This window comes from Hyaena hyaena, unplaced genomic scaffold, assembly GCF_003009895.1.
Source record: "Hyaena hyaena isolate Hyena2069 unplaced genomic scaffold, ASM300989v1 scaffold_98, whole genome shotgun sequence".
NCBI lineage: Eukaryota > Metazoa > Chordata > Mammalia > Carnivora > Hyaenidae > Hyaena > Hyaena hyaena.
Window position 1 is genome coordinate 2,504,966 of NW_024080730.1, and position 17,460 is coordinate 2,522,425.

At 62.5% G+C, this 17,460-nt stretch overlaps 1 protein-coding gene across 6 annotated transcripts in view; it reads left to right on the forward strand.

Moving 5' to 3' along the window:
- The window catches only part of CTTN (cortactin), a 31,746-nt gene that overhangs the window by 7,748 nt on the left and 6,538 nt on the right, over positions 1-17,460 (forward strand). For 4 of the 6 annotated variants that reach the window (XM_039235427.1, XM_039235423.1, XM_039235422.1 and 1 more), the window contains exons 5-14: positions 1,882-2,011; positions 5,872-5,982; positions 6,938-6,992; positions 7,766-7,876; positions 9,870-9,980; positions 10,747-10,857; positions 11,674-11,784; positions 13,157-13,212; positions 14,924-14,993; positions 16,643-16,791. In XM_039235427.1, coding sequence (XP_039091358.1) covers positions 1,882-2,011; positions 5,872-5,982; positions 6,938-6,992; positions 7,766-7,876; positions 9,870-9,980; positions 10,747-10,857; positions 11,674-11,784; positions 13,157-13,212; positions 14,924-14,993; positions 16,643-16,791 — 1,015 coding nt within the window. The remainder of the gene's footprint in view (positions 1-1,881; positions 2,012-5,871; positions 5,983-6,937; positions 6,993-7,765; positions 7,877-9,869; positions 9,981-10,746; positions 10,858-11,673; positions 11,785-13,156; positions 13,213-14,923; positions 14,994-16,642; positions 16,792-17,460) is intronic. The other 2 variants (XM_039235425.1, XM_039235426.1) reach the window with 2 other exon arrangements.

The window sequence follows — 17,460 nt, forward strand, 5'->3', positions numbered from 1 at the left end:
CAGCTTCTCTGTTAACACACATCTGCATGCCCGCACCTGTCTTCTGACCTGATGCTCACGAGATCACGCGCTTCTGTACGTGTGTGTGCCGACATACGCGGTGGCTTAGGAGTCCCATCAGAAGCAGTTCCTGTATTTAGGATTCTAGCATCTTCTCTTCAGCAGTGGTGATTTCATCACAGATGCGGTCACCTGTGCGCTCTCTGAGTGGAGATTCCTGCCACACACAATGTCTGACTACCTTAGACCTTAACCCCCGCCCCGAGTGTCATTCTCCTGTTGTCACTGCCCGTGGGGGACCGAGGAGCTGGGTGCTAAGCACCCTGGTCTCACGAAAAGGCCCAAATAGGGGAGTTGAGGGATTGTCGCGGGGGAGAGCGGGCCCTGCTCGTCACTCGGCACAGCCTCGCGCCGCCGCCTCTCCCGGTGCTGTTTCTTTGTCAGGCGGTGTAGGTAAAAGGAACTTTTAAACCGCGCTCAGGCTTTTATTCAGGCTGTACCGGCTTCCGATCTGTACCCTCCCGTGCCTGCCGTGAAGGGCCATCCCTGACCCAGTGACCTGTTTGGGTCATCTGCGGTGTGTGTCTTTGGCCCCGTTATCTTTCAGAAAGAGGAAGTCGTTCTTGGCTGAGAAAGAGCCAGGAAATCATCCACAAAAGAGGGTGCAGTTGGCAGCGCGGGTAGTTTAGATCCAAGTGTTGGTTCCCTCCCAACCTGCTGAGCCCACACCTTCCACAGAAGCCACGTGCGGATGTCCAGGCCCCGGGAGCCGGCGTCGAGCTGGTTCACTCCCCCGTCGCCCTCCTCGTTTCTGTGCCCGTGGCTTTGACCAGGCCGGACGTCGTGGGAGGCTCTGGGACCGCTGTGGCCGCGCTGTGGCCCTCCCAGCTGTTGGAGCGCTGTTCTCCCCGCCCCCGCCCCCCGGGGCACCGGGCAGTGGCCAGGCCTGGTTTGCTTTTTCACTCCACTCGGGGATCGTCGTCCAGATGTGTGGACATAGTGTGCCCTGGACAGCCCTGTGGGGTGGCACCTTGTGGACCCGTGATGGTGACAGCTCTAGGGGCTTCCTGACCTGTCAGATTTTGACCACAGCTTGCCATCTGTTTCACTATCCCTGGTGTTAGAAGTAAAAAGTAGTTTGTTTTTTTTTATTTAAAAAAAGCATTTTTAAAAATTTGTTTCTGAGAGACAGCACGAGCGGGGGAGGGTCACAAAGAGGGAGACGCAGAATCTGAAGCAGCTCCAGGCTCTGAGCTGTCAGCACAGAGCCCGACGCGGGGCTTGAACCCCTGAACCATGAGATCATGACCTGAGCTGAAGTTGGACGCTTAAGCGACTGAGCCCCCAGGCGCCCCAGTAGAAAGTGGCTTTAGATGATAAATTCTGAAAGCGTCTTGTGTCGCTGTGGAGGACGTAAGAGCTGTTGTACTTCAGGTAGAGATGCTGTCTAAATGTCTTGCCTCACTGCCTTCGGCCAGCGTCCTCAGGGGATCTGGGATCTGGGACTGCTGACTTTTTTCCCTCTCTGCCTTGAGGAGGAGAAAGGCTTCTCCGAATCCCGGTGCCTGATGAAAGAGCCTTTTCTCTGTAGGAAATAAAGACAATTCACCTTTTCGTTGCAGCTCCTCTTGGATTTGGGATGAGTCCCTGGGCAGGTGCAGATTAGTTTCTTTTTCCCTGTAAACTTGACTCTGAGCTCTGCTGACGAGTCGGGCCAGCTGGCCGAGGAAGGGGCGCAGGGCGAAGGCAGGGGTTTGGGGGCGTGGAGTGACGGGGCCTTGCGGTGCGTACATCCCGCTGTCTGCCTCACGGGTCCTCCTAGAAGGTGCGGACGCCCTCCCGCCTCAGTGTGTGTCTGTCCCCCCGCCCCCGCCCTTCCAGCATACACAAGTTGAGAGAGAATGTTTTCCAAGAACACCAGACCCTCAAGGAGAAGGAGCTGGAAACAGGACCGAGAGCCTCTCACGGTTACGGCGGCAAGTTCGGCGTGGAGCAGGACCGGATGGACAAGGTAGGTGGCGGCAGCGCGTGCGGTTCTCGGCGGGTTCTCAGGCCTCTTGGCTGAAAGCTTCGAGGCTGCAGTGGAGGTGGGATTGTCCTCCGTGCGCTCACCTTCCTCGTGAAGTGCTCCTGTGATTGGGAAGCCCTGGTAGGATTCTCATGGGTGCTGGGGTGGGGGTCGTGCAGGGGAGGCGGGGGTGGGGGTCGTGCGGGGGGAGGCGGGGGGNCCTTGCAAAGAGACCCTCCCCCACTCCTTCGCTCCTTCTATTGAACCCAAAGCCCTAAAGAGGGGGTAGCTGAGAGCACTGCTCTGGACACGGCTGTGGCTGCGGCTGCCTTGTTTTCTGTATTTACGGAACCCCTCACTGGGAGTTGGACCACTTCCTCTGGGTATAAGCGCGGGTTCTTTCAGGTCCGGGACAGGGCCAGATTGATGTCAGTGTGTGTGGTCGGTTCTGCTCATTCAGGTTGTTGGGCCCCACGGTGTGCTGATCCTGGGAGGTGGGGGTGGGGGAGGTGGGGGTGGGGGCCCTGAGGAGGGAGGCGGGGGTGGGGGCCGTGCAGGGGAGGCAGGGGTGGGGGCCCTGAGGAGGGAGGCAGGGGTGGGGGGGTTCTGGGACCAGCATGGAAGCCCCGGAGTACCTCGCGTGCAGGGTGAGTGTCACCACAAGCCCGTCCGCAGACCAGAGTGGGTCAGGGGGACTCTTGTTCCTGGTGCAGGTGAGCCCTCAGCCAGGTGGTGCCCCGCCGGGCCCCCTGTGCAGAGTCACGGCCCTGGAGGCGGGTGGGGGGGGAGCACTCACATGGCGGACCGTGGGCGAGACTCCGCCGCCAGGGCCCGCGGCATCCGCGCTGCTGGCTGAATGCACTGGGCGTCGGTAGCACTTTGCGTCCTCCCGTCCTGGGAGAGCCGGGGCACGTCGGCTCTGGAGGGCTCTCCCCGCCACACTGAGAACATGGTGGGGGGGGCACGTGTGTCTCCAGTGGGGACGTCGTGTAGACGCCCCGTAGACGTGAGCGTCCCAGCCTGGCGGCCGTTCCCGCAGACAGACGTCTGCCTTGGCTCTGCGTGGAAGGAAACTGTTAGCTGATACGGAATTTCTGGTGTGAAATCCCAGCGCCGCCTGCCCCTGCACGGCTCGGAGTCAGCGGCCTGGAACAGCACCACCGCGTCACGGTGTCACCGCCGCACTGTGCCGGCACAGGGCACACACGTGGGGGCCCGTGGGCACCCCACTCCGGGTCCAGAACTGCCTGAGCTGGGGTTGGACCAGGAGCGAGCTGCAGGAAGCACGGATGTTTCCTGGTGTGACTGTCGTTCCAGAGATGTCTAGACAAGGAAAGTGGGGAGCGGGAAAATCTTCAGATAATTCTAAGAAAGAAAGCCTGGTGGCTTTTTGCAGCACAAACAGACAAACCCCCGTGTGCTCAGGACAGCGAGAGAAGCAGGTAGAAAGGTTTCCTGCCCCCAGACCCAGCCTGTGCCCATGGGGCTGTGGGGAGTCACAGCAGAGAGAGATTCATGGTCCGTGTGGGCCCCCAGCTCTGGGTTGGAAAAATGACACATTGGGGAAAATAATGAAACGATCAGACAACAGCGTGGTGGCTTCTCCACTGCTCCTGTCCCCCAGCACCTTGGGCTCTGGCCTTTCTAGTCGCTGGAAGCTTCCCTGATGAGCCCTCCCTCCCTCCCGCCAGCCTGCCCACGGCTGCCTTTCCCCTGTGCCTCCTCCCTGCCGTCCTCCGTGCCCCCTGGACGTGGCCACCTTTCTGTGGAGGCTCCCGGGGCTGGACCTGTCATCCTCACCTCATGCCTGGCCTGGCACCGGGCAGGCGCTCAGTGGCGTCTCCTGGATGCAGTCACGGTGCCCAAACGGCTCAGGGAGACACTCTAGTCTCTTCAGCTGGTGTAGTGGGGGCTCCCCTTACGGGTGGGTGTGGAGGCGGCGCTGCCGTGGGCGTGCAGCCCCTCCCTCGCGCCTCGCTGCACACGCAGGCAAGGTTAGCTTGCAGCTCCCCGGGGCACCATGCCACCAACCTGTTGTGAGAAGTAACTTGAGACTCCAGACGCGTGGGGGCTCAGGCGGTTAAGTGTCCGACTCCCGATTTCGGCTCAGGTCATGATCTCACAGTTCGTGGGTTCAAGCCCTGCATCGGGCTCTGTGCTGACAGTGTAGAACCTGCTTGGGATTCTCTCTCTTCCCCTCTCTCTGACCCTCCCCCACTTGCACACACGCGCGCGCTCTCTCTCTCTCTCACTCAAGATAAATAAGCTTAAAAAAAATTGAGACCCCAAAATCACATAATTCTTAAGTACTGTGTAAGCCGTCCTCGCTGAGTCGGAAAGAGCCCCGAGATCTGTGTTGGACTTGAGAACGTGATGGAGACCTCGTGAACAAAAGCCCGCTCGTGCAGGCACGTGTTTGCAGGACTGTGGTCCCCGCCTACCCTGTCCGGCGCCCTGCCCTCCTCCGCGGGTGGAGATAGTGAGGCGGGCCTCGTTCCTGGCCTTGGCCCGACCCGGACCTGCAGTGTGCGAGCAGCCTTGGCCACTGCGCCCTGCCCGGTGCCGATGCCCAGTGACGGGCGTGGGTTTCTCAGGGGCTCCATCTGTCCTGATAAAAACAGAAAAGATACTTGGGAAACTTGCCCCACTTGCACTCTGGCCACACTCTTAGAAAAGCTTTCTTTTCTAAGCTTCTTTCTGCTGCAGTTCATGCTCGAGGAGCCCCTTCTGCAGGCTGCCCCCTGGGGGGCTTCATCCACACTGGGCGCACTGGGCGTGGGAGCCTGGGAGCCTGGAGGCAGCCGGTTCGTCACTGTGCCTCAGGTCTCCAGGCAGGAGGGACAGCAGAGCAGCGCGGGGGAGGGGAGAGCAGCCTGTCTCCGAGGCTTCCTGTGAAGCTCAGCGGCTCTCTCCCCTGCGCTGTGCTGAGAACGGCCTCCCGCCTCTGCCCTGCTCCCCTGCCCCAGGCGCCCTGTGCGGCCCCAGAGACCAGGCGGAGGGAGGGGTATCTGTGCGCTGTGTCCCCATGCGGCGTGACCGTTGGCAGTAAAACTGAAGGTTCAGGTGCCCGCACTTGGTCACGCGTCCCAGCGTCCATGCTGGGGACAGAGCCTGGGCCCAGGCAGCTGGGCAGGGCAGGGTGGGGCCCTGGCAGGGGGCAATGAGGCGGGGCCAGGGGCGGGGCTGGGGGGCTGGACGGGCGGTGGGGGGTGGTTGCTGCTGGGGAGCTTGGTAGTGAGTATTTACAGTTTCGCGGGCTGTGGGGTGTCTGGTATTTACTGAATTTGGTGGTCGAGTCCCAGAAGCGGCCTTATATGTAAACACGTGATGGGGGCTGCGTTCCAGAAGCCTTGGTGACAAGAGTCGGGGAGCCCGGTGCGGCCCAGAGGCCTTGGGTGGCTGGCCTTGCCGAGGCCACAGTGGCGGGACGCCTTGGCTTTCCTGCATGGGAGGCCCCTTGGGTGGACGGGGTGGGCGCGGTGATGCGGTGGCTCTGTATGTAGAGTGGCCGAGTGCGTGTGGTCACTGAGAGCAGGTTTGTTTGCATCCTTGTCCGTCGGGGAAGAATCTCTGGTCCTCATTCCTAGGCCACGTGGTAGGCAAGGGCCTCGCTTTGGCAGAGCGAGTGACTGTCGCCCTCTGTGGTCGCTGGTGTCAGGCTGGGCTCTGCACGGGGCCTGCAGAAGCGCCGACCCGGCAGGGTCTTGGGTGGCTTCGGGGATCCCCAACGTCCACACTGCGCGCGTCTTGTGGAGGAGCCCTGCCGTGGACCCTATGTGTGGGCTGGTGCCCTGTGGACCGCGCGGGGGGGTGTCTGACGCAGCTGCCCCTGGCTGACCCCTCCTCTCCACATCCCGTTCCAGTCAGCCGTCGGCCACGAGTACCAGTCGAAGCTCTCCAAGCACTGCTCCCAGGTGGACTCCGTCCGGGGCTTTGGGGGCAAGTTTGGCGTCCAGGTGGACAGAGTTGACCAGGTGAGCGAGGGGTAGTGGGAGCCAGGGCACGGGCAACGGGGCCACTGCCTCCAGACCAGGGAGTCCCCAGGCCTCTCGAGGTACTGCCTCGACTGAGGACTGGGGGGCGGGTGTCCGGCCACAGGGCTTCTAGAAGCTCCCCAGCCCCTGGCTCTGGGATGACCAGCTGGGTTACGACGTGAGAACGGGAGCACGGGAACGAGTAAGGGTCTGTCCTCCTGGGTCCTGTAGAATTCCCCCACGTTGGCCTGTACCGATCAGAGGGGCCAGGGGCCGCCTTCCGCTGCCTGGGAGCGTGTCCCTGGGGACTCCTTCTAGTCACCGTCCCTGCATGCACGTCACTGGGACCCGGTGCTGTTCAGAGCAGACGTGGCAGGGTGCCACACTTGCGCCTGTTTCCAGGGCTGAGGCCCGGTGTCGGGGCACCATCCGGCGCCTCTGGGCCTCAGCCTCTCAGTGTGACTGAGGGCCGCCAGCGCCCTGTTTTCTGTCATAGCCGTTGGATTTGGGAGTCAGACCCCCATCCGCGTTCAGGCTTTGCTCCGCGTCAGCCGCGGGTCTGTGTTAGCTGCGGGGGCCCCGGGGCCGCGTGCACAGGGCCCCCGCCCTGCCCGTTCTCGTTCCCGACCCCGACGGCAGGGTTGCTCGTGGAAGAGCTCAGGTGAGGAGCAGGTGCACGTGTGGCGTCGTGGGGCTCAAGCCCAGGAGCCCGACGTGCCCTGTGGGGGCCGCGGCGGCCACGGGATCGCCCGCACAGCCCGCCGGGCGCCGCGGGGTCTTTTATGGCAGCGAATTTTGAGCTTTGGCCCTGAGGGCGGCCTGCCCTTGGCTTAGGAAGCCAGAGGCCAAAAACTAACATGGTTTGTGTTCTCACAATTTTCACGTGTGTCCTGGATTCAGACGAACCGTTCTGGAGAGCTCTAAAAATGTGTTTCCCTTTTCTTGGTACCTGCAGTCGGCCGTGGGCTTTGAGTACCAGGGGAAAACTGAGAAACACGCCTCGCAGAAAGGTAAGACCTGCGGCCGGGGGAGGGGGTAAAGGGGAGGGGGAGGGCCCTGTCCCCGGACCGGGTGTCGCCTGCGGGAGGACGTGCCCCCAGGCGTCTGCGTCCCGTGTCACCGTGGCAGGAGCCGTCTTCCCAGCAGTGCTGTCCCTGCAGAGTCGGCTCTGGGGCCTGGTTAGTGAAGAGCTAATGTCCCCCGACAGTGCAGACCGCAGCCCTTAGACTACTGATGTTTTACTTTTACTATAAACGTGTGCTCCCTGACACGGCGTCGGCTGACCTTCTGGTTGTGCCTGTTAGAGTCTTTTTAAAAGATGAGAGTGTGTCACTTTCCCAGGGCCCTTGACGTGTGTCATGCAGGCCGGTGTACTGCTGCCTCTTGCGTGTCATCAGAAGAGCCGGGGCGCAGGTGTTCTGGCCGGGCACGGGCATTCCCAGCCCCTTTAGGAAGGGATCCTAGACACGTAGCTTCCAAATGTTTGCTTTCCCGAGTCAGAACGGGGCTTGTTGCCGCCACGGGAAGCAGGTGCCTAGAACAGGTGCAGGGCCCTCGCCGCCCGGTGCACCTGCTGTCGGCTGCGCGGGGCCCTCGCTGCCCGGTGCGTGGGCTGTCAGCCGAGGCTGGGCTCACTCCTGTGTAACCGCAGGTGCCATTTTCGAACATGTGCTTCATCTCCTGGTGACTTCTAACCCCAGAGTGTTGTTGTCCTGAGTAGTTGACAAGTGACCGTTCAGTCTGTCATCGGGCTTTGTCGCCGAGCACTGCCCTGTCCCCTCAGATTACTCGAGCGGCTTTGGCGGCAAGTATGGTGTGCAGGCGGACCGCGTGGACAAGAGCGCTGTGGGCTTTGACTACCAGGGCAAGACGGAGAAGCACGAGTCGCAGAAAGGTCAGCCTTCGGTGGCGCGTCCTTACGCATGCCCAACCCCCCCACCCCCGCCTTGTCCCCAGCCTCCCGCCCGCGTCCACGGAACCAGCCCCAGGGAGACCGGCCCACATCACACTCACGCAGCCTTTTTACCTGAAAGCGCAAGGGCGCTCCGGGCTCTCCCGTGCGTGTAGGGGGTTTACCGTCCTTCGGGTGATGGCTCAGCCCCGCCCTGCGAGGGGCCCGTACGCTATCTGGCCAGCTCGTTCCTTGGGACAGTGGGATTCAGGCTCTTTGCAGTTTTTGAAGTTAAAAGTCTTGTTCTCGCGTCTTGTATACATGCAATTTTTCAAAAGAGTAAATTTCTAGAAAAGGACCTGGCGGGTCGCAGGACGTTGAGTTTGAAATGTGCGTGGGTGCTGCCATTGTCCTCGCGGGCCGTGCTGGCTTCCTGCCCTCACAGAAGCCCTGCCAGGCACGGGCGACACGCTGCTGGCCTGTGCGGGGGCCCACGGACGCGCGGCCTGCTGCAGAAGCCACGGGGGGCTGGCTTTTTGCTTGGTTTTGTTTTGTAGGCACGTTAGATGTTTTTTTTTAAGATTAAAAAAAATTTTTTTTAATGTTTATTTTTGAGAGCAAGAGAGACAGTACTAGCGGAAGAGGGGCAGAGAGGGAGACACAGAATCCGAAGCAGCTCCAGGCGCCGAGCTGTCAGCACAGAGCCCGACGCGGGGCTTGAAGTCACAGACCCTGAGATCGTGACCTGAGCCGAAGTCGGACGCTTAACCGACTGAGCCACCCAGGCGACCCTAGGTTTTATCTTTATTAAGTAACTTTCACACCCAGTGTGCTGCTCAGACTTAGGACCCTGAGATCACGAGTCACATGCTCCAGCAACTGAGCCAGCCAGGTGCCCCTGCACATTTGAAGTCTTATCTGTATGTATTTGTTTGGGGGGGGGGGGCGGCGGAGAAAGAGAACAAGCGGGGGAGGGGCAGAGAGAAGGAGAGAGAGATTCCCGAGCAGGCTCCCCCGTGCCCTCCCTGCAGAGCCCGATGCGGGGCTTGAAGTTGTGAACCACGAGATCGTGACCTGAGCTAAAACCAGGATCAGACACTTAACTGTCGAAGTCACCCAGGTGCGCTTGCACATTTAAGTTTTTAGAAATAATTGCCAGCATTTAAAAACAGATCATGTATTATTTAAGAACCCAGATTTCTTTCAAAGACAGAATTACCCGCCCCCGCCCACTGGAAACAGCCCCAGCTCAGCATTTCCCCAGGGAAGCTGCTGGGGGGCCGTGGGCCACTTCCTGTCACAGGCCTGCCCGCCTGCCCTGAGGCCGAGGTCTGGGCCGGCCACCTGTGCTGCTCCCCGCCGTGCTCCCTGCCGATCTGCGCTTGCATCCCACTTGGTGGTGTTCACCCCCCCTCCTCGACGGGGCCCGAGCACAAGTGCCTGGGACACGGGGCTCCTGGCGGCCCCTGGCCTTGCGAGGGCTGCGAGCTTCACATCGTGTTCCGCGCGGGCGTCCCTGGTGGAGCCGTGCTTAAGCGTCAGGATGTGCATGTCGGGGACTCAGCTTTGGGGTGAAGCGAGGTTTCTGCACGAGTCCTCACGTGTGCCCTCCTCCCCTGGAGGTGCCGCCGGGCCACCTCTGCTGGCTTCAGTTGGTGAAGCAGGTGACCTTTGACAGCTTGCCGTGGGGCCGCTGTGGCTCGTCTCATCTCCGAAGCTGTGTAACGCGCCTCCTCCCTGATCCCCTTTGGGATGAAGGGGAGATGCGACGGCTGCTCCTCCGCTCTGTTGGCTGCTCGTCACGTTTCTGTTGTTCGTATCCAAGGAATTCCCTTCCAGCGTCTTCCGCGTTAGTGATCTTACCCTGCGGCTGAAAGACACTTGGTTTGGTTTGGGTTCTGGTTGGGCGATACAAGGGCTTCTTCGGACACCGCGGAGGCCCCCACGCCCGGCCGTCCTGTGCCTTCCGCGTGAACGCCGCCGCTCTCCCGTGCAGATTACTCCAAGGGCTTCGGGGGCAAGTACGGCATCGACAGGGACAAGGTGGACAAGAGTGCCGTGGGCTTCGAGTACCAGGGCAGGACGGAGAAGCACGAGTCGCAGAAAGGTGAGCCACGCGTCTCCTCTCAGCTGCCGCGGTCCCCGGCACGCGCGCTGCCTGCAGAGCAAGATGGAAAGCGTGGCCCGGAAGCCCGAAAGCGGTTGCCTGTTTGTAATTCAGCAGCAAACTTTAAATTTTGTTTTATTGGTAACATTTATTCACCTTTGAGAGACAGAGAGAGACAGAGCAAGAGTGGGGGAGGGGCAGAGAGAGAGGGAGACACAGAATCCAAGGCAGGCTCCAGGCTGTGAGCTGTCAGCACAGAGCCCGACGCGGGGCTCGAACCCATGAACCGCGAGATCATGACCTGAGCCGAAGTCAGATGCTTAACCGACTGAGCCACCCGGGCGGTAAACGTAAACGTCGGACTTTAAAACCCCAAGTCCCAACACAGCTGTTAAATAAGAAACTGTGTCTTTACACCCATCTGGCCCCAGCACCCCAGCAGTCGCTCGTAACGACGGCCGTGTGTCGCACATCTGTGTCGGCAGCCGGGAGGGCGCGGTGGCTCGTGGGTGCCGGTTCTGCCGCGCGGAGCTACTCATGTGGGGTCCCGAGTGTGTGTGTTGACGGTACCGAGGCCGTACGTCAGGCTGTTTCCCAGTCCTGCTCCGAGGGGTCCTCGTGACCGTGTCCCAGAGTGTTTCTAAAGGTTCAGAAGAAGGAGGCGCACGGCGGGTTGTGTGTGTTCGGCTGCGTGGGAAACGTGCCCTCTCCCCGCCGCCCACGCCTGCCGCTAACACCGGCTCGTGGCCTTTCTTGTGCACCGCAGACTACGTGAGAGGGTTTGGAGGGAAGTTCGGCGTGCAGACAGACAGACAGGACAAGTGTGCGCTCGGCTGGGACCACCAGGAGAAGCTGCAGCTGCACGAGTCCCAGAGAGGTACGTTTGCCTCGCCCGCTGCTCCTCGGGGTCGTTCCGGAACGTGTGTGCTCTCGCCCACGGTCTGTCAGCGTGCCGTGTCGCCGCCGTGTTTCCGTAGCGTGTTGTTTTTCTTCACTGTGTGGGCTTGTCCTGTGCCTCCCGCGTTTTTGAGAAACTGTTCAGCTAGTGCCGCGCTGAACCCCCGCCCTCCCCTCCCCCCCCGCCCTCCCCTCCCCTCCCCCCCCGCCCTCCCCCGGAGCTGCCGGGGGCCCCCCGCTCGCCTGTGCGTCCGAAGCACCTGGCAGGGCCCGGAGCATCTTGGGGGGTGCTGTTTTCTGCCCGTGTGTGAGCCCCCGTTGATAGAGCGGGCGGGGTTCTGGCGGGAGACGCTGCTTCCACTCGGAAGCGCGTCCCTGGGCCCCAGGGGGCGCGGTGGGGGGTGGGGGCACCTCTGCGGGTGACCCAGACCTGCACCCGCCCTTGCGGCCGGCGCGCTGGGAAGCGGGGCTCCTGCGTGGCGCCGCGTGGCCCTGGTGTACGGCGCGCCCCTCGCCGCCCTGCGCGGGAATCTCAGGGCACAGAGTGCCTTTTCCGAGTCCCCCCGCGGCAGGGCCTCACCTGTTCTCGGACCGTGGCTGAGGCGTTAAGAGCTTCGCCTTGTCTGTGGCCTGGGAGCTGACTTCGGACCCTCCGTGAGCCCGGGAGCCGCTCCAGCCCCGAGCCCGGCACGGCTCTGCGTGTGTCCGACGACGCGCGTGACTGGCGCTGCTCGTACGATTCTAACCACGCTGTTTCCTCTCTCGGTTTTCTCCACTGGTGCCGGTGGGTTTTCAGATTATAAGGCTGGTTTTGGAGGCAGATTTGGTGTTCAGTCCGAGAGGCAGGACTCCTGTGCTGTGGGGTTTGATTACAAGGAGAGACTGGCCAAGCACGAGTCCCAGCAAGGCATAGTGGCTCACCGCCCCCGCCTCCTGCCTCCCCCCCCCGCCCCCCCGCCGCCTCCCCGTTCTGGGGCAGCCACTTCTAGCACAGACTTCAGGGCCCAGCCTTCCGAGCTACCCTCTGTCCCTCGCCGGGGGCACAGGGGGGTTTCAGACCCAGTTTTATGCGGGAGCGATTCTAACTTGCTCCCTCCTTCCTCCACCCCGTTTCTCCTCTCCCTGTCAGATTTGGGGGTTGGCAAAGTGAGGCGCTAGCTTACAGGTTAATGTCACCGTGACCCCTTCGTGGGACTGCTTTCTGGGACGGGCTGTCCCCGGTCTCCCAGCAGCCTTCCCCAGGAGCTCTCGCTGCGGAGCGCGGCCACTGGGACAGGGGCCCGTGCCTGGTTCGGCTGGGCCGCTAGCCTTAGGCCAGAGGCCAGGTGGCAGCGAGGGGCAGGGCCGGGCGTGTGCTGTGCGGCTCCCATGTTGCCTGTGGTGGTGTCTTTGGCGGGGCGGGGACGTTTGTTTGTCCTCTCTCTCCTGGACGACACCGTCCGTGTTACGTGTGCGTTCTTTACGCAGAGCCAACAGCACATACACAAAGCTAGAGGGACAGGGACTTGCTAGGTGTATTGGGACCCTGAGTGGCAAATGCCCCATTTCCTCCTTTGATTACAGTCAGAGTCTGGACTTAGCTGTGAGAAATGGGGCCCCAGCGGGAAGGGCAGCGATGCCCCGAACTCACGGGCAGGGTTCAGGCTCCCGGTGCCAGTGTTAGCCGCGAGCGCCGGAGCCGGCGAGGGAAGGCACACGCACCCGGGCCGGTCCGGCAGGCTGCATGGCCGTGGCCTTGGCTCTACGTGGCATCGAGACTGCATGACGGTGTGACTGTCACGTAGATCTGTGTCGCTGTGACATGAGTATTTGGCTGCTAGAATTGCCCCACGGAATTGTTTTTTTCTTTTAAAAAGCGAGAGGAGCCTGCGGGTGAGCCTCCTTTGAGCGCTCAGAGCAGGACGCGGGAAGGGATGCGGACGGTCAGCCGTTGCTGGGTGGAAGACTGTGCTATTGAAGCGGCGCCCTCCCCGGCCCGTGCTGCGGCCTCCTCGCTCTCGCTGCCTGCCAGCCCGCACCCGGCACCCCCGTGTCCCTCGGGAGAATGCGGCAAGCATGCACACGCCTCTTTTCTGCCTCTCGCCCGCCTGCGTACTGAATACCCTTGGTAGAAACAAAACTCACCTTGCAAGTAAAGACCCTGCGGTTGGCGGTTCTCGTTTCTCTCTGCTCCGGGTGCATTTCCTTGCGCTGCTCCTGGCTCTGTCTGCATGCGTCTGCCGGTGGCCCCATGCTGGTCCTCGACCCGAGACTAAGTGTCGTGTTGTGCCCCGTTTCAGACTACTCCAAAGGGTTCGGCGGGAAATTCGGGGTGCAGAAGGACCGCATGGATAAGGTGAGTGTCTCCCGTCTGGGTGGAGTGTCCTGTGCTGATGGGGGGGTGCCCACGGAGCCCTGCTGGGCGCTGCCCCGTGGCCGTCGCCGGTGGGTGCCGGCTCGTGTTGTCAGAGGTACGCACACTCGAACGTGCTTCCCATGTGCCGGGCCCCACGCAGCCATGCTGTGAGACAGGGACAATCCCAGGCAGGCCCCGAGTGCAGCCGCGACCCCACACAGCCCACGGTGCGTGACCAGGCCATCCTCGGAACCTGGACCTTCAGACACTAGGCCGACGTGATGGCCTGAGGACGTGTGGCTGTGTGGGTTCAAATTAGGAGTAAACTGAATTGGAAATGGAGTCCCTTGGTCACACGGCCGCGGTGCAAGGACTCACCGGCCACACGTGGGTGGTGGCTGCCATGTGGGAGCCGCAGATCCGGAACCCGGGCCTCGCCGCGGAGGGCCCGTGGGCCAGGGTTTGTCCAGAGCCAGCGCGTGACTCTCCCTGGGGACTCTGTCCCTTCCGGTGGCTTCAGAGTCTCAGTGACACAGCCCTCATACCCGGTGGGGTCTTCGGTCCTACCACGTCTGAGCGTGGACTTCCCGGGGTGTGGCTCCCATGTCCCCAAACAGAGACTGAGGCCGTGCCGCCTGGTCCCGTGTCTGGCCCTGGAGTTCTGCCCTCGGATGGGCTCACTGCTGACCACACAGCCGTCATCACCCAGGGGACTCCACGTGTGACCACGTGTGGCCCTGGCAGTGAGGGGTGGGGCACAGGCTGGGAGACACGTGGTGACTGCCGGGAAATGCATGCAAGGGGTTCAGAGCCAGGTGGTGACGTGAGGTTGTCCCTGAGCCAGGTGGGTTGCTGGGACCCGAGTCTACAGTGGAGATGGGGGAGGGGTGCCTGGCAGGCGGGACCAGGGGAGGGGGTGCAGAGGGGGGGATTCTGGTCAGTGGGGGGGGGCAAGGCGCAGTGCTGGGAAGGCAGCGTAACTGGGACACAAGCCCCCAGGCTGGCGGCAGAGACGGTCCTGAGTGGCGTGCTGGAGAACCTTCTGGACCGTGGTGCAGCTGGAGCGGGGAATCACCCCTGGGGGCAGCAGGGGCAGTTGGGAGGGCGCTGACACCCCCTTCCCTCAAGGCTGCACAGGATGGGGGGTGGCATTGGACATTGTTCTGGGGAGCGGCACGGCCCACCCGGCAGTTTGGGAGGGGGTGCCTGGGAAGGGGCAGGTTTGGTCACGCGGCCCAGCAGCTGCGCTAGGAGCTGAGGCCGGGATGACTCAGGTGATCTGTGTGCAGCAGCACCCGGCCTGGGGGCCGCTGGCTCTGGAGGCGCGGAGCGGGCGGGCCAAGGGAGCTCGGCTGCTCCCCGCCCCTGTTTGGGGCCCCTTTCTCCTCGTTTGGGTGTCAGAAAAGCCGCAGAGTGCTGAGCCCCAAGCCTGTTTCCCTCCCAGGGAAACTGAGGATGGCTGGGAGGCCCCTGAGCCCGTCGGCGCGCCTGGGTCCTCCTGTGAGTGGGCGGTCAGCCCTGTCGCTTTGCCCAGACGAGTTGGGTCCTCCAGAAATGACACGGGGGCCTGGCACACTGGGAAACGTGGACGATCAGGCCCAGCGAGGCTAGAACACGGCCCCAGGCGTGAGAGCTCCTGCGTGCGGAGGGAGCTGCCCGGGCTGCAGAGGGCGAGGGGGCTCCCCTGATGGGCCCGCTTCTCTCCTGCTAGAATGCGTCCACCTTCGAGGATGTCGCCCAGGTGGCCCCCGCTTATCAGAAGACCGTCCCCGTTGAGGCAGGTGAGTTGTGGCGGACGCAGTGCCGCGTGGGCCTCCCGCCGGGGGCGAGGCGTCAGCGGGGGGCGGCGGGGGTGCCCTGGCTCCGCCTGCCCTGGGGAAGCATTCCGCCGCCCGCTGGAGGAAGGCCGCCTGTCCCCGGGGACCCCCGCACACTCCCGTCCGAGGTGCCTGCAGCTCCGAGGCGAGGTCTGTGGGGGTGCCTCCCGAGGCAGGGCTGGGTGAACCGCCCGTCCGCAAGCGCCCTCCTCACTACCGGGACCGGGACCGGGTTCTGGGAGGTTCTCCGGGGCCCCACATCAGCCACGGCTGTGACGTGAGCAGTGTGCCACCTGCCCGCACAGAGGCCGACGGTGACGTCCCCGCCTTGTCTGTGTTCTGGCCCCGCACAGGCTGCAGCCGGGGTGGGGGTGGGGGGCTGTGTTTCCTGCTCTCGATTGTAGGGAAGTTAAACCAAGAATTTAAGGGGGCGCCTGGGTGGCTCAGTCGGTTAAGTGTCCGACTTTGCCTCGGGTCCTCGTCTCCCTGTTTGTGAGTTCAGGCCCCACGTCGGGCTCTGTGCTGACAGCTCGGAGCCTGGAGCTGCTTCCAGATCCTGTGTCTCCCTCCCTCTCTGCCCTCCCGTGCTCGTGCTCTGTGTCTCTCTCTCAAAAGTAAACAAACATTTAGAAAACAAACAAAAACCTCTAAGAACTAAAGGCGTTACGAATTCACTTAACAACGATATGTTTTTATATATTAGTATAATACTATTTATGGAAAAAATAACCGTGTCTTCAGGGCAGTTGAACAAGTGACTTGAACACCGTAACAGGATGATGTAGGAGCGCGGCGGCCGCGCAGGGTTAGTCCGGGATTCCGTTCTTGCCGCTTCTGCAGTGTCTCTCGTGGCAGATTATGTTTAGGAAGGTGGCGTGCACTCCCCGCAGGTGGACGCGAGGAGGTGGCGGTAGCTCCTCGGGGCTCGGGACGCTCTTTCATGGTTCTGCGCTCAGACGGGAGGGGGTTCCCTGCTTCCCTCGGGGGTTCGCCGCCCGCACAGGGCGGCCTGGTTCTGTAGCTCGCGGTGGACGTTTGGAAAATACTGGGCCACTGAGTTCAGCTGCTCTTCCAAGCGTGGGGTTTCTTCTCATTCTCCAAACCCCCGGCTGACACTCACGAGTGGGTTTTCAGCCTCGTCCGCCACTCCGAGGAAAGTTAGGAAAATGTCACAGCAGCGGGTTCAAGTTTTCCACCGTCCTGACTTTCTCGAAAGCTTGAATGTTCCCGCTGACACCAGGTGCGGTTTTCCTGAGCCCGCACGGCCCGTTCCGTCATTTTAGACAGATGTCTGCCACAGCCCAGGCCGCGCGTGCTCGGGCCCTGTTAGGTGTTTCAGGCCAGAGAATGTTCTGTGGAAAGTCAGGTCAGCTTGCGGCTCGGCCGCACGGGTGGTTTTCCCCGAGTCCGCAGGACTTGCGCCTGCGGCCCCTCCCGCCCGACTCGGAAGATGGACAGACGTGTCCTCAGGGCTCGAGAGTCCCCGCAGGTCGGCGCTCCTTACGGTTCTGCCCGCGCGTCCCCGGGGAGATGAGGCACCTCCCGCCAGGCTGGGTCCGGGGAGCCGCCGCTGCTCTGACGCCAGCTGCGCCCCCCCCCCCCCCCCCGTGCAGCGAACAGCAGAACGAGCAACATCAGAGCGAACTTCGAGAACCTGGCGAAGGAGAAGGCGCAGCAGGACCGGCGGAAGGCGGAGGCGGAGCGGGCGCAGAGGGCGGCCCGGGAGCAGCGGGAGCAGGAGGCGGCCCGGAGGCAGCTGCACGTGAGTCCAGACGCTTCCGACGCGGTCGAGCCCCGGGCAGGCCGCGCTCTCGGGAGCCGCACGGCTTCCCCTGCACGTGAGCGAGCCTTCGCTGCCCGCTGCCGGCCGGCCGCCCGGGGGGGCCCGGCACGTGGACGCAGGCCCCCGCGCGGCCGCTCCGCCTCCTGCTGTCTGCGTCTCCCTGCTTCCCGTCCTGGCCTCCTGCCTTCGCGCGGGTCCCTCCTCCGGGTGGGGGCGGGGGGAGTGAGCCCGCGGGCGTCCCGTCCTCCGCCTTCTCTGCATGGACTGACTTCCGGGGCACATCACCGACTAGCCAGGCAGCCCGTGCGCCACGCCAGGGCCCCGTGTTCTGTGAACGGGCAGGAGGGGCTCACTGCCACGGAGTCTGAGAGCGCGCACGGGGGCCGTGTTTGGCTGTGTGGACGCTTCCTCCTCAGATCGTGGTCGAGGCCCGGAGAACCCCAGCCGGGGGGGCGGGGCTGAGAGCGGGAGCGGTTGCCGGGCACCAGAGGCAGGAACTCAGCCCCAAAGTTTTCCTGCACACGGGAAAATAGTATGTTTGTGTAGTTACCTCTTTTTCTTTCTTTCTTTTCTTTTCACCATTCTTTAATTGCTAGAAACTTCTAAAGCAAGAAACTTATAAGTTAGATTTTTTTTTGTCGTGCAACA